The sequence below is a fragment of the Aphis gossypii genome, chromosome X (assembly GCF_020184175.1).
Source record: "Aphis gossypii isolate Hap1 chromosome X, ASM2018417v2, whole genome shotgun sequence".
NCBI lineage: Eukaryota > Metazoa > Arthropoda > Insecta > Hemiptera > Aphididae > Aphis > Aphis gossypii.
This window is the reverse complement of record NC_065533.1, coordinates 37,658,808-37,674,608: the sequence shown is the minus strand read 5'-3', so window position 1 is coordinate 37,674,608 and position 15,801 is coordinate 37,658,808. Positions and strand designations below refer to the sequence as shown.

The following is a 15,801-nucleotide window of genomic DNA, read 5'->3' as shown; positions in this document are numbered from 1 at the left end:
ATTTATCTAGATTTGCTTTTTAGATTTGACTTTTAGTAATTTTCGATATTTTAATTTTAATTTTTTTTTTGCATTTGAAACACGAGAATTTTAAAAAATATTTTGAATTTTAAGTATTGGGCTATATCATATTATCATACTTATAGTTTATGTGTAAGAAATATGAATAACGACAATACCTATGAAAAATGCACGAAATATTAAAACATTTTAGATTCTGAACAAAGTAATAAATGTATTGTTTTTACAATGATGTGTGTGCGTGTGTTTTTTTGTGTGTGTGTGTACAGTATAACTTGTCGAAATTATGCTTCAATTTCAAACTTTAGGGGTGGTTATCGATGGCAAAGTGAATATATGGTGCATTACAGAGGTCAAAAGTGAAAAATTTCCAACAGTTTTCAAAAAAATCGAGAAAAAACAAAAAAAAAAGTGACAGAAAAATGGGAATTTTTACGCAAAACCAGTTTTCGACCAAATCGATTTTTTTTATATGGTTGTAACTCAAAAATATTTTGACTTTTTTTAAGTAATTTATAGGCAACTGAAATTTTCGATTTTTCTGAGAATTTTTTTTTGAAGTGTCGATAAAAAAATGTTGGGTGTCCAAAAACTCGAAAATTTAATACCTTATTAGCTGCAGTTCTTATTGTAGTTTAAAAAAAATCAAAAATCGTTAGTCAAATTTTTTTATAAGCGTTTATAGTTCAAATTATTACGAAATATGTCAAAATCACGAAAATTTACTAATAATTTTGTAGTTAACAAATTATAAAATTTTTGTGTTTTTATCAAGGTTAAAAAATTCAATATTAAATTTTTAATTTTATTAAAATTTCCTTCAAATAGCTATAAAGAAAACTCGAAACATCATAATAAGTAAAATTTTATGTGTATTTGAATTTTAAGTGTTTACGAAATCGCGTAACGATAACGATTTATCTTCAAACGAAATTAAATATTTGTTATAATTCAAAAAGTATAACTTATTAATTGAGTATAATTTTTTATCGTCATTGTACAATATTTTTCTTTCCGAGGTCAATTATAATAAATAATTTTTAAGTTACTAGGACACATTAAATAACTAAATCAAATTCAGTGTTACTGGTTGTATTGTATTATGACGATTATGATTAATTATTTTATTTACTTTAAAATTAACATCAAATTTTCAGCTTTTTAAGACAGTAATTTTTTTATAACAACTATGAATAAACACTCATACACTCTTACACATGACTATTATTAAAATACACATTTCATCCTTTATATTTTATCAAAGTATTTTGTGATTACAAACGGACTTTTCTATATAATAATTATAGTACATGACACTACGACGATAGATCGTATGAGGTAAAACCTTAAATATGAACTTTATGTTCTACAAATATTTTTTTTACAGAAAAAAAAACAAAATTATCATATTCTAATATATTTTTGTATTTTTAACATTTATTATACACACTCGCTCAATTAGATAGACAATTACTCAAAAACAAAACCCTCGGAATGCCTCTAGTCAGTATAATATTCTAAAGACACTCTACCTACTTTGATCAATATGCTGTAACATTTTAATATTTATCTGCATTGTTCAGACATTTTGACTGTTCTCGGTAAACAGCGATGGCAAATACATGGTTTATTTCAAAGCCAGCTATAAAAATATTTTTCCCAGCGTCTTCTCGAGCACACCATGTGCATTATGCAGTGTATATATGTAAAAAAAAATATATGGCTGGCAAATTAATAAACCATTTTACTGTAATTCATCCGTGGCGTGTCTGAGAAAATTTGCGTATCAAATGTAAAAAAAAAAAATAATCATAATAATATAACGACGGCAGTGCCCTTTACTTATATTTGCTTTTATATTACGAAGTTTGATTAAATTATACAGGTACCTACTTCTTCTCTAGAAACATAATACAATATACTCTTTGTCTTTAGTTCGTCATTTTTACGGCTTACAAATATACAATTACCATCATTTTTGTACACTCCTATTTTAATACGGCGCGGCTGGCAGGCGGGCTTCGTATCATGATGCGTACCTCGGATCCATAGTTATTAATTAGTTGTAATTATTACTAATTAGTTTTGAACATTGTGATTAACTGTTAATGTAAAATAAAATGTTAATAATGTCGAGTTCCAATAAACCTAATACTAATTTTCATTTAAACATTTTAAACCATGATGTAAATGTAGGTACCTAGAACTAATGAAAATAATGTAATCGGCCGTAAATGAGTAAGCTATTGAATGACATCATAAGTCTTTTAATCGAACGCGTGTGTCAAACAAAAGTAATTTCAATACAATAACGGAAACGAAAAACATTTTTTTAAAGAAATAACCAACGAAATATCAAATAATAGGTACATGTTTTATGACCTAATATATTATTATTAACCTAATAAAATGTAGATTAAAAAAATATTATACACAGGCTAAGAATGACTGTTAATTATTAAATAATAATATAAATACTGATTCTGCTTATGATTTAGTAATATAAATTTGATTTGTGCAGAAGCTATTTATTTTAAAATATTTTACTCTTTAGTACCTATGTAACTTATAAATTTATAACTGCAGATATAATTTAGTATAAATATTTAAAATAATGATTATATTATTATTATTATTATTATGTTTAAGTAAATAAATAATAATATATTAATAGTCAATATTCGTCAAATGTGTAATTGATAAGTAATGACTAATGACGAATGATACAACTTTATAAAACTATATAAAATTTGTCTATTATGAATAGTAATTAATATTGTACTGTTAGCTTGATAGAAGTTAACGTCCTATATGGTTTTAAAAAGAAAAAACAAGTTTACCAATGCCATTAATAATTAGAATAGTGATTTAACAAATGACATGACTATTGACTATTATACACACAAAATAATAAAACTATTGTTATAGCTTTTCGTCAGAGTTAAATACATGGTGATAAATTCAAACATCAAGCATACTGCAGCCACTGACTCACCCTTTTTATCTTTTAATTATGACTGGTTAATTATTATAACGACTAAAAATCGATAAATAATAATAAAAAAATGTATTTAAAATCATTTTTTTTTTTCAAGACTTTTTTACCGTAGGTATTCTATACTTACTACTCCTAAATGTCAGATAAAAAAAGAACATCATTGTAAAACCAATATAATATTCTACACCGTTCAGCTGCATAGAATCTGATAGAACTATCAATAAAATCAGTCAAATGTAGTAAGTACTTAATATAAATTATATTACCTATGTATAAATAAATTGTTTATAACCGATTGGCAATTATTTACAATCTGTGTGTAGCGTGCACGTTGTAACAGACAATAATAAAAAAATCTGCAGATGTATTCACTACATTGTTATTGATCATAATGAGTAATAATCCATTGTGTATAGGTACCTACTTTTTAGTCAAACGGAATTAGTATAAGTAAGTAATAAATAACCAATAATTATATAGTTTCTGTGTTATTAAGTATACATAAACATCGAAATATCGAATTAAAAATATGTACAAAAGATGTTGCTCGTAATTTTTATAAAACCATGTGAACTCTGTTCTGAGATAACTATACAAATAATAATAACTTAGTCAATAGTATGTAACATATTATATTCCCATCTTTCGGCCACGTGAAATGACTCCGAACAATAAATTGATCCAGTTCGGCCGAAACAACAAAATACGTATATTACACTATAGCGACAGATGTTCGTCGGTCATCTTCGAATGCTGTATGCACACATAAATACATTGTATGAGTATAAATTTCTATCGACGCGGCACACATGCAAATATTACTACATAATACGATAAACGGAGTAACGTTTTCGAATAAAAAGATCGAAAACAAATATATTACACACAATTAAATGCAGCCGAACATCTGGCGGCGTCGGCTACCCGGTTTTGCTCCTTACATTATACTATAACAATAGACCGAGACACTCGGAAAAATGTAGTCGTGCCTAATAGCTATACAACACGCCTATTATTGTACGTACACAGATTGTACAATAATAATAATAAAAAAAAAAAAAAAACACTAATTTATAGGTTTTAAAACAGACGAAAAATGATCCGAAACGAACTCGGCCGCTGCTGCAGCAGCAGCACGAAATAAAATATATAATGCGAGGAATACGTAAGACGGGAGAATGGTCTCGTGGAAATAACAGGTAGACAGGCAATGATGCATTATTATTATTAAATTCTGCAGGTATATTATGAGGAGAGTATAAGAGAGTGCCCAGCCACTATTGTCTTAATAATAATAATAAAATGAAGTATAAACACGACGACGTGAACAACGGGTTTCGGTGTTGGACAAATATTTGCACGCGTGCCCGAGTTCTAATATCATGTTCTACCTATATGTCGTATTCGTACCTGTACGTGTATATTATTCCGAACTCGGCAGAACCAGAATATTTTATTATTGTCTTTGTCTTTTCAATTATCCGACCGCAATGAATACGGAAAAAAATATTATGTTCTGAACACTACACGTCACTGTAAATTACAACATATTTTCATAATTAATAAAATTTTATATTTTTTTAATGCAATCGTTGTTGTATCATACCAATAAAAATTATAGTATCGTAGCGATAATCTGATCGAATAATGAAATTATTGTACTGTTTATTGACGATAGTATATGCAATCACCAGATGAGTGAAATTATGTAATAATGTTATACGCGCCGGTCAATGTATATAAACTGAATCTGTAATTATGTATAGGGTTTTTATTTTTCTGATGTTTTTTGGTTTTTTTTAACTAAATCGTCTAAATCGTTTTATATAATCAAACAAAGCTTTGTTAAAGAAAAAAGTTCAAGAACTTAAACCTTATACATTTTAGTAGATAGTAAAAGCTTAAAGCATTAAAAGCTCTATATGAATTCTGATATACGAATATTAATTTATAAATAAATGTTAATTAATTTAGAGTTGGGGTTTTATGATATAATGAAACTATTAAAACCGCTAAAATGCAGTGAAACTTCTAAAAATGTATTTTAGAAGCCCCGAAAAAGCAATTTAATGACTAAATATTTTATTTTATTTTTTTATAAAGTATCAGATGGTTAAGAAATTAAACATTTTAAGATTCGTATGTAATATATAAAGGCACCTAAAAAATATAAAAATAAATCGATTTTATCCTAAACATAATTTTGTATATTATATTTACAGTTTCCTTTCTAGTCAATTTTCCTCAATTTTAAAGAAAATACACTTAATATTGATTCTTGATTCCCCCCCCCCCCCCCCCCAAGTACCAATACTAGATCAAATTTATTACTAAAAATGACTCTAAATATTGAAGATTAGAGCAAATTTTTCGCTTTAAAATAGTAAAATATGATACAAACGAAAAAATCCATTGTAAACTGTATAAACAAAATATTATAGTAACGGCTGTTAAATTAAACACGAGTTATTAAAAATAAATATTAATCTTTCAAATCAAACAATTCAAACATGTAATTCATATATTTTATAGAAATTTATTGAAAATAAAAAAATCAACTCAAAAGTCATAAAGATCCCTTCCCCCAAAAAAATTTTAAAAAGGCTAAAAAACAATTGTTAATTTTATGTAATATACATAAGTTTGCATTATATATTATCTGATTGTTTCCTACGTGTTTTATCGCGTTCTCTCCGTAAAATTATAGAAGCTATTATAGGCGGCTAAAATTAGTATTAGCTAGCTAAGGAGCAACGTTGTACCTATTTAGTTATTTCACTCAAATCTAATAAATTCGCATTTACATTTAAACAATACCTCAAATATATTGTTAGAATACCGAATAACATGAAACACGTTTGTAACCTGAGGTATTAAAAAAAAAGACACAAACACATTCAGGCACGTAACCAGAATTTTTTTTTACATAATTGATGATGAACAAAATATTTAATTTTTAATTTTTAAAAAATTCAGGGAGATCCAAACACCATGAAACTCCCTAGATATATAATATATATACATACATAATACATATATATTGTACTTGAAACCCCACTTCTGTGGCAGTTATAAAGCTTTCATATTTATTATTATATTATATTATAATAAATAATCTTCCAACAATCGACCTCAATCGTATTTTCAGTATATTAATACTAATTTGAGATTTTCGTTAGTCGTTTGCTGAATTTATGTAAGTAATTCAAAAATAATCATACATAAGGTTTACATGGGAGAAAATGACCCATGTCGGTAGGAAATGCCTTTATGATTACACATTTTCGGGAAGAAGATATTCTTTCATCATTCCACTCATTTAGACAGTTTAAAATAAATTATTTTGTTTATTATGCAGCGAAAGGTATAACAGAAAAAACTGAATACTGATGATATTGGTATGTAACTAAATTTAACTATTTATATAACTATAATTTTATTTTAATTATTTTATTTTATTTTTATATTTTATGCATATATAATTATTATGAATAATTTAATAATTATACTAAAATTTGTTTTAATTTTGTAATATTGATTAAAATAAAAGTTATAACTTATAACATAGCTATTTAATTATATCCGTCAGCTATTTTCGTTACACTCTGTACCATTTATGTTTAATTCTACGTCATAATCGTATGTCTGTATGTAATTTGTCTTGCAAGTAGAAAAATGTCTGACTGCGCCCTTGTTCAATAACCATTCAAAGTTCGTCTGGTCATACGACGATGGTTCTCCTTCATCGGTTACGTATTGACTTGCTTTATCCGCGATTGTTCTAATTTCGTCAATCATTTCTTTTAAATAACTACACTTCCATTCTCGTGATTTTTTTTCCTAGGTGAAACAGCAATAATAATAATAATAATAATTATTATTATTATTATAAAGAATTGTAAAACTAGTATAGGTATAAAAGCGGTATTGTGGTAACAGCAACTAGTAGGTAATGCTTCACATAAACTGATTACTGGGAATTGGGTACAGGTACTGAAAAAGTTGATTCGATATAGCTTTATGAAGCAATCACCTACATGGAAACATCTACAATTTTAAAAGCATACATTCACACTATTTTACCAGTTATCATGACATAATAATAAATAAAACCAAACCACGGTTATTGAGACTAAAAAAGGATATTATGATATTAATGTAACTAATAGCAAAATATAGATACTATAGTTTTGCGGTGTGCCATTTTCTTAATGTATCTAACCTTAGGCGGAAGTGTGAATAAATAGTAATGAATGTATTGGTTTAATAATAGTATATGTGTTTTTATCGATAATATCGGTAAAAAAGTTTTGATTGGTCAAAAATGTTAAAGTTTAATAAATATACATATAATGTTCCTAAATAAAGTTGTTATTACTCAAAATCGTTTTTTTTTTTTTTAATAAAATCAATTTTTTCATTCTCTTGAAATTTAAAAACCAAAAACTTTAGATATAGATGATTTAAATGTTCATCAAATGTTTATTATATTAATTTTATTCTTTATTACATGGTACAATTTTGAAAATATTTTACTTCTTTTTTAAACTATTTATAGACATTTAAAATCAAGAATAAGGTCCCCTTAATTAATTCACACTGAAACTAAATAACTTAAAAAATATTTAAACATAATATTTTTAAACATTTTAAGTTCAAATTTGGATAAAAGTATATAATATTTAAATAAAGAGTAACAATTTTAGTTATTTTGTTTAATTTGAAAATATTATTTATGGGGTTTTGAAACTCTTATCTATATCATTATATTATCATACTTTTTATACACAATGACATTTTTACATCATTTAGATTAATTTTATGCATTTATTGTTTATTTAGACCTGTTCACACCATTCAGGGGTAAGTCGTTACTCAGTATTCACTTTAATTATAATAAAAATATATATATTTTTTAATAGGTGGTTACAAAGCATTATAATAAATGCAATGTTTTTGGTAACAATTTATTTAATTTACCATTATATTACTAATAATAAAATAAATTCAAATTTAATACATATATTACAGTGATTTACTTAATAAAGAGGTACACTCGAGACTTAAACGTAAAAAGCGTTTGAACTTCAAATTATGACAAAATTTGTATTCACATATAAAATGTGATAATCATAATAATTATGATATAACAATTTCGCAACAAGTAACGATTTTTATTATTTTGTTGTAATTTAAATATATGAACTATTTTGTAGTTCAAAATGTATACGATTTTACGCATACGTGGTTGTTATACCAATATTAAAAAATAACAAAACTAAAAAATATATAATACATGCAATGTAAAAAAAGGTCAAAAAGCATATGTATACAGATTGTATTGGACAAATTTATATCCAAATTTGTTCCTTAAGTATAACAATTTTAATGTTATCAGAAACCTTAAAATTATAATTAAGTTAAATTAACTGTTAAAATCAGATACAATATATATATAATATATGTATAATATACATATTATGTAAACGTATTCTTAAGGGCCTAGTAACTGAAGCCTTTAATCCTAAAAATAAAACTAATCACTATGAATAATTAAGAAATAAAACGCTTACTGTTATGATCTGTTGTGCGGTATTTTCTATTAATTTTCTTTTTAGTTGAATAACGTCTCTCAGATGTTCTAACTCTGTGGACGGTTCATACTTTGAATTTTCTTTTTGCTCGTCAATTTTAATACTGCTTTGTTCTTCATGAAGATCTACGGTCTCCTCTGGCACGTCATTTTCTTTTTTCAACTTTTCTTGCATCATCCTCTGCTTCATCTTCTGTATTCTCAATTGTATAATCGTTTCGATTTGTTGTTCGTGCAATTTGGACAATTCCTGATTTTTTCTAGGTGGTACATATTTTCTTCTATATTCGTCGAATTGCTATGAGCAAATACAATCATTTTAATTAACATAATCAAGAAAACAGTGGACTAACGGGTAACTTAGTTCTTTATAGATCTAAATTATTTTATTATTTATCGTTTCGAATTATATTAGTATATATTACGTATGAGTACATACCTCAACGAGATTATAGTATTCTTTTATATTTTGCCTTAATTGTTGATTGCGTATATCAGATCTGCCAAGTAAAATTGTTTCAAAGTATTTTCCGATATATCTCTCTAATTCCTCGGTGTATTTGTGCATTGAGCAAGTGAATATCTGTGTATTAGCGTACATACCCTCCCGTTGTTTTTGCTATAAAAATAAAATATTATTAAATTTCAAATATACCCTAGGTCGCGCAATACGTAGACTTCATTAGTTGAGTATGTAATATAAAAAAATTGGATATTAAAAAAATAATAAATTATAGCCTCTCCTTGAGAAAAAAATGCAGTTATCACTATATTTACTGTTGTTAAAACATAAAATAATATTAGTGACTATCACTAAAATATTTATTGGTTAAAGCTTCTATTATAGTTTACTAGTAAAAAGTTTTTGATTTTTACATAACTTATAAATTCATAACCACCATGTATGACCACCGATGATGGTCATTTGTAATTCTTAAATTTTATACGTTTGTGACCGCCGGCGCCCGTATAGTAGATCATTACTACCACACCTTAATATAACTGCTAGCGACAGTAAATGAATTTGGCTTTTTTACGAGTATTATTATCTTTTCCATGGTGCTAAAATAATTCACTAAAAAAGCGCCGTGGCGTAACGGAAATCATTGCAATTTTTTTAATGTAATAAATGTATAAAAATTTTTTTTATATTTTTAATGTTTTTTAAGTACCTTGTATACATACAAATTTGGAATGACACTAAAAAATATGCCTGGCGTATAACAAAAACGTTAAAAACCTATTGTATGACTAACGGTGGTCAACGTGTAAAACGAAAAAATACAGATAATATACTTCGATTTCCTTTAAGTCAAAATTCTCAATACCTCAAAAATTACAATTTTTCTTCAAATGTCATATTTGATATACATATTAACATTTTTAATTACTCATATTTTTTCTTCTTTAACCTACCATTTTATACTCATACGTTGAAATGTTTACGTTTATAATATATTAAAACACGAGTTGATCATAGTTTTGAAATATTTTAAAGTTTTTTTGTTAATTGCATTGATATTAAGGATGCACTTTTATGGTAGCAAAAGTCGTTTATCTGTCTCACGAGTCACGATAGCTTTCTCGACACCGTTAAAGTCATTTTATACATGTTTCTAATTAATAGATATTTAAAGAACTATTAAAACCTTCAATTTGAATTTTTAATTTTTAACTTAATTATTATTATATATTTTAAAAAAGCATAATATTATGTTAATATCTTTTATTAGTAATTTATTGCCTGTTTGATACCTGCAAATCCATCACGATGGTTATAACTTATAACTGTTATAACAAACTCGTCGAGTTGCTTTGCACTTACCTTGAGATTTCTCGAATTCTCCAACACCCGAGTGATCTTGTCCATCATGGCGGCCCTTTGCTCGATCCTCTGGGTGGCGGCATCGAACCTGGTTCTGACAAAGTCCGTGTCCTCCTTCAGGCGCGCCAACATCCGCTCGTATTGGATTTCCCTGCGTTCGTACAGCGCATTCACGACGGCCCAATAGCTGTTCACCTGGGCCACCAGCCGCTGTTTCTCGGCCGTCAGTCCGTCCACGGACAGCTGACGTTCTGCTATCAGGCGGCCGTTCTCACCGAGCACCATCTCACGCCGTTCCTTGGTACCGAAGTACTCGGCCTCGTCCGCGTCCAGAGCATCCCTTGCTCGGCGGTGCTCGGCCCTGGCACCGGCCAATTGCCTGTTCAGTTGCACTAACTCCTCTTCGTAATCTTCCCTGGTTAGGTCCTTGGCCGGTGTCTGCACCTCGGCCGCCTCCATCGATTTTAAATAGCTCGACGTCGGCTTTCAATAAATAGCGACACGAATTTTGGTATAAAATTTTGATTGTTTACTAAAATAGAATATATATTATAATAAAAACAAATGGAATACTAAACTCCGGTCTCTACGCAAAATCACAGGTTCGCCTGCGACGTGTGTCCCGTGTGTTATTGGTTCGAATTAAAATTTTTCGAAATGTTTTGGGGGATTCTGATTATTATCTAACGATATTTTTACTTTGAATCTGTTCAATTATTTATTCATTTGATTTAATAATTTTACGGGCAAATTTCTAATTATAAAGAAACGAAACAATATTTTATTACTTACTATACTTATACACTTACTGTGTAACGTAACTTTGCCCTTTAAAAACACGAGTAGATATATAATATACAGTGATAAATAGTAAGTAGCTAGACGTATCATGGTTTTTTTGTAAATACTTCATGGCCCACTTTGTGTATTATTAATTCGCCCCCTCTCTCCTAAAAAAAAAAAATATTTTTTCATACAGATATCGGAGTCACTCAAATAATTAACTTATCAACTTGTTTATTTTATAATTTAACAAATTTATACTATTTTTATACTAAAAATAGAAGACAACATTTAACATAATAATTGGTAATTATTGCGAAGTTTAATTCTAAGACAATCATAGCTGTCGCGGAGCTGTCCTAAAACACTTAATCAAGATACTATAAGGAAGCTGTGTTCAAAACTGAAACTGATTATGGTAATCCCACCAAAATATGGCTCCACTTAAATCTCAAAAATAAATATAATTATTTTATAACTTATAAGTTTATAAATTATATGCAATATGTTATAACAAATAATATAAATGCAGGTACATTATTTAATATTAATATATAAATTATTATTTTTAGCCTGGTTATTTGTAAAACAAGTATTTGTAGAGGACGGGTGTGAAAAATAATAAGTATAATTAATTTAAAGTAAAATTAAGTAGCTATTAAGTTAAAGTTAAAAATTAAAACTTTTTTTTAATAAAAACCAGATGTTAGAACATAATATAATGTTCAAGCTTATACGCCATATCCGCATGTGTTAAGAACGGGGAGTTCTTACAAGTGCGTAGCATAGTAAACTTACACTCAGCAAATTAACTCCGTTAGTTTAAAAATTAGAGTGGATCAACTTATTAAGAAACTTGAAGGTAAAAATATTATCTGTGTATGTATTTTGGTTTTTTACGATAGTTCAATTTGTTAGCAAGATAATATGTGCGTATATATAATATAGCGTCAATAAAAAATGCTCATAACTCACTTAAAAGCTAAAAAATCGTAAAAAACCAAAATACGAACACAGATAATGTTTTTTCCACCAAGTTCCATAATAGATTGATTATTCACACTTATTTTTACGCTAATGGAGATAAACGTGATCTGCTGATAGTGGATTAGCCAGCAGGTAGGCCGGTAGGCCCGGACCTACCCACTTTTCTTCAAAAATAAATGTTTTATATCATGTTTTTTATTTAATAAAAAATATTCATTGATAATCATCCTTATTCCATCAAAATATCGGGGCTATACCCAAGAAAAATTGTCTAGCTACGCCACTGTCTGCTGAGCGAAAATTCTCTATGTTATATTCACTTTTAAGGCGGAGACAAAACGCGTTTACGCAGTCTAAGTAGAACTCGCTAAATTTTGATTCTAGTTAGAGTAAGTATGCTTATTATAAAACAGAATTGTGAAAATATTTTTGAGGGCAGGACACTGCGTTCCATTATTCCAAATATAACGTTCATTATATCGTTTAGAAATAGCGAAAATGTCAACATTTTTAAATGACCTCTAACTTATCAAAATTTATTAATTTTTTTTAAAAACGCAGCGTCTTACCTTCAGAAATATTGTTAGAATTCAACTTTATAATAAGTATATTTACTCAAGAATCAAAATTGAGCGAGTTCTACTCAGACTGCGTAAACAAGTTTTGTCTATGTCGTACGTGTGTAAGACGGAAACAACACACGCCGATGCGAGTTATCAAAAACACTATTTGAAACCGAAACAAACTTCCAAGTCTAAAATAAAAATAAGAATTTAATTAATTTTCGTTTATACTTTTTGAACATAGAACGAACGAACCAATTGTTGTAATAAAATAATAAGATGATGGCATATAATACTAATATATATATATCTATATTATGTATATAATCGTATTATAATACAATATCATCACAAAATATCCTATATACGGAGCGGAGGCCGTAAATGCCGAGTTAACAAAATATAATTATTAGTGAGACAACGGCAACGAGGAGAGAAAAGCAAGCGGGCAGTCGTGGTGTGTTACGACTCAGTGACCAGTCAATTTTTAATATTCTTTTCTTGTTTATTTTATATTTTTGTTTTGAGTTAATAAATAATTTGTTCACCTTTGTAAAAGGGCTTATACTTCTTGAGATTGATTAATTCTCAAAGTACGCACCTAAGCGTTTGTGGCGAGAAAAACACTTATACAAAACAGTAAGACATTATAATACTATTTTTCTGTCAGTACTCGTGGTCAGCTGGAAAATAGTGTTATTTTGTCTAGGCCAAAGAGAACCCGTTCTCAAACATCCAGTACTCGTTATCGTGGTCAGTTGATTGAGAGTAAAGCAACCTTAGAGTTGTATAATATAAACCCTCGTAGAATCTTATAAAACTAGTCTTTGTGCAGTACTCGTTATCGTGGTCACCAGAGATTGGTTGCGTAAGCTCTTACTGTAGGTATCTATATTTACTTGTTTGACGGTTTGGACATTGGAAGCCGAAATACCTATAGTATACGTCAGGCTCTGGCACGGCGTATACGACACAATAAACAAATAATCCTTTACTAATATTTTCGAAACTATTTGGAACCAAGTTTTCCAAATTTAGAACTTCATAACTTTCTTAGGAAATTTACAAATTTTAAATTTAAAAAAATAAAAATTTATTCAATCAATGATAAAATTATTAAGTTATAGGTTTTAACCTAACTTTTGGATTTTCAAAAAATGAAAAATGGTTTTTATTTACCATACGTTTCACCAACTTGACTCGTAATGAAAAGTTTGTGATTTTACAATTTTATAATGTCAATGTATACCACACATTTACCATAGATTTTTATCATTACTGACAAAATTATATTACATAATATATAATTATATGGTATAATAATATTAAAAACAATTTTTAACAATTTTAATAATATTTCATAAATTATACTACCAGTTACCACAAATTTTTTTCAATATGTCATGTATATCTATCACATTGATTTAAAATAATTATAATAATTAATAATATAATATAGGCGTATTAATTATAGTCAATACGTGTTATACATTTATACAGTTGTATCAATGGCAATTAAATAATGTAAAAGTAGGTATATTGAATACATCAATGTCTAAAATCTCATAAATGAGATCGAGTCTTTTATAAATCTACAAAAAAGGTGTAAGTAATAAACAAAAAATGTTAAAGCCATCAAACTTTCTACAGGGACGTAACAATTTTACAACAGACTATGCGATTTAATAGATAAAAACATCTTACACACGTTTTTGTATGTATAGGTACATAACAACATGTAAATTAGCACGAAACATCTACCTGCCAAATTGAAAAAAAAGATAAACTGCGATTGTATTGGTAAGTATCTGCTCATTATAATCCTTACACAAAATAATTTAAAACACGACAGTGCTCCATACCGACCTCGTACCATTCACCGAGGCGCTAAGATGAATACGTAGTGTAGCATATTATATTATTAATATAAAGTGAATTTGATAACTGTTTGCTTATTTTACTGGTTTTTTTTTTATTGTCGTTTAAAAACATTGTTGTGTAAAACAAGAAGATATCGTGACCAACAGTTTTAGAATTGTATTTAGTGTTAGTCATATATAATTCATATTAAAGTATATCGAAGGATATTATGAACCTTGTATATTAATGTCAAGTCTCGAAAACAAAAATATTATCAAAATAGCAATCTAAAAATAAACATTAATAATATGTATTATCACGATTTGTGAGACTACAAGTAGGTAACCTTATTAGTTATTAGATACCTTAAAAGTAATAGTATAGTTATAGTATCTATATTTTTTCATCAATAGCAAAATATAGTAAAACATGTAGTAATAGCAGTAATAGGTACATGACAGTTATAAAACTCTTATATTGTTCGTAAATAGTATAATATTAAGTATATAACAATATTATAGAAATTTAAATGATTTATACCTAGGTATGAATGATACGATATTGTGCTAGAGATGATATAAAACCATATTATGTAGGTATCTACTTAAAAGTTAAAATGTCGTATTTTTCCTCAACTATAATATTTCAAATGTCATTCAAAAATATCTCCATTACTATTTACTATATCATTACATGTATTGTAATTTTACCTGCTTATATAATATTTAATATTTATGTCAGACTATATTTTCGTTATAACAAACCGTCGAAATTACAATAATATATTTAAACATTGTACGGCGGAAAATAAAAGTCGAATTCGGCGTTGAAATTAAATTTTGCTTTTGTATTCATGATTTAAAAAAAAAATCATATTTTAAGACTTTAAATAGGTGATTTTTATCAGTGGTTTTGAGTTTTAAGAGTTAAATGTACAATTATAAAAATAAATTATAAGATAATAGTCTATATTAATGTATTCGTAAGCGATCCCCAGACACACCTGGCACACTCAAAGTTTTCACATTCGGTATACATGGAGGTAATCCGAGGCTTTGCAACCCATAGCCAATATTATAATAAACAATTTAGTGCTTAACTAGGTTTTGTCTTGAGGAATTTTATGATTTTTGATTTCTATTCTGGATCAAATGCTTCTTTAGATAAAACT

General features: G+C 27.6%; 1 protein-coding gene and 1 long non-coding RNA gene across 2 annotated transcripts; both read right to left on the bottom strand.

Moving 5' to 3' along the window:
* Window positions 1-3,491: 3,491 nt before the first annotated feature.
* Window positions 3,492-4,548, bottom strand: LOC126552840 (uncharacterized). Its single transcript, XR_007606284.1, has 2 exons — window positions 4,430-4,548; window positions 3,492-3,772 (listed from the first exon to the last, which is right to left on the bottom strand). It is a non-coding gene; the product is annotated as an uncharacterized LOC126552840 (long non-coding RNA).
* A 2,006-nt stretch (window positions 4,549-6,554) lies between these two features.
* LOC114121127 (uncharacterized) lies at window positions 6,555-11,387 on the bottom strand. Its single transcript, XM_050207419.1, has 5 exons — window positions 11,247-11,387; window positions 10,438-10,969; window positions 9,052-9,231; window positions 8,593-8,910; window positions 6,555-6,859 (listed from the first exon to the last, which is right to left on the bottom strand). The coding sequence occupies exons 2-5, from the start codon at window positions 10,894-10,896 to the stop codon at window positions 6,605-6,607; spliced, it is 1,212 nt and encodes a 403-aa protein (XP_050063376.1). The 5' UTR covers window positions 10,897-10,969; window positions 11,247-11,387; the 3' UTR covers window positions 6,555-6,604.
* Window positions 11,388-15,801: the final 4,414 nt, after the last annotated feature.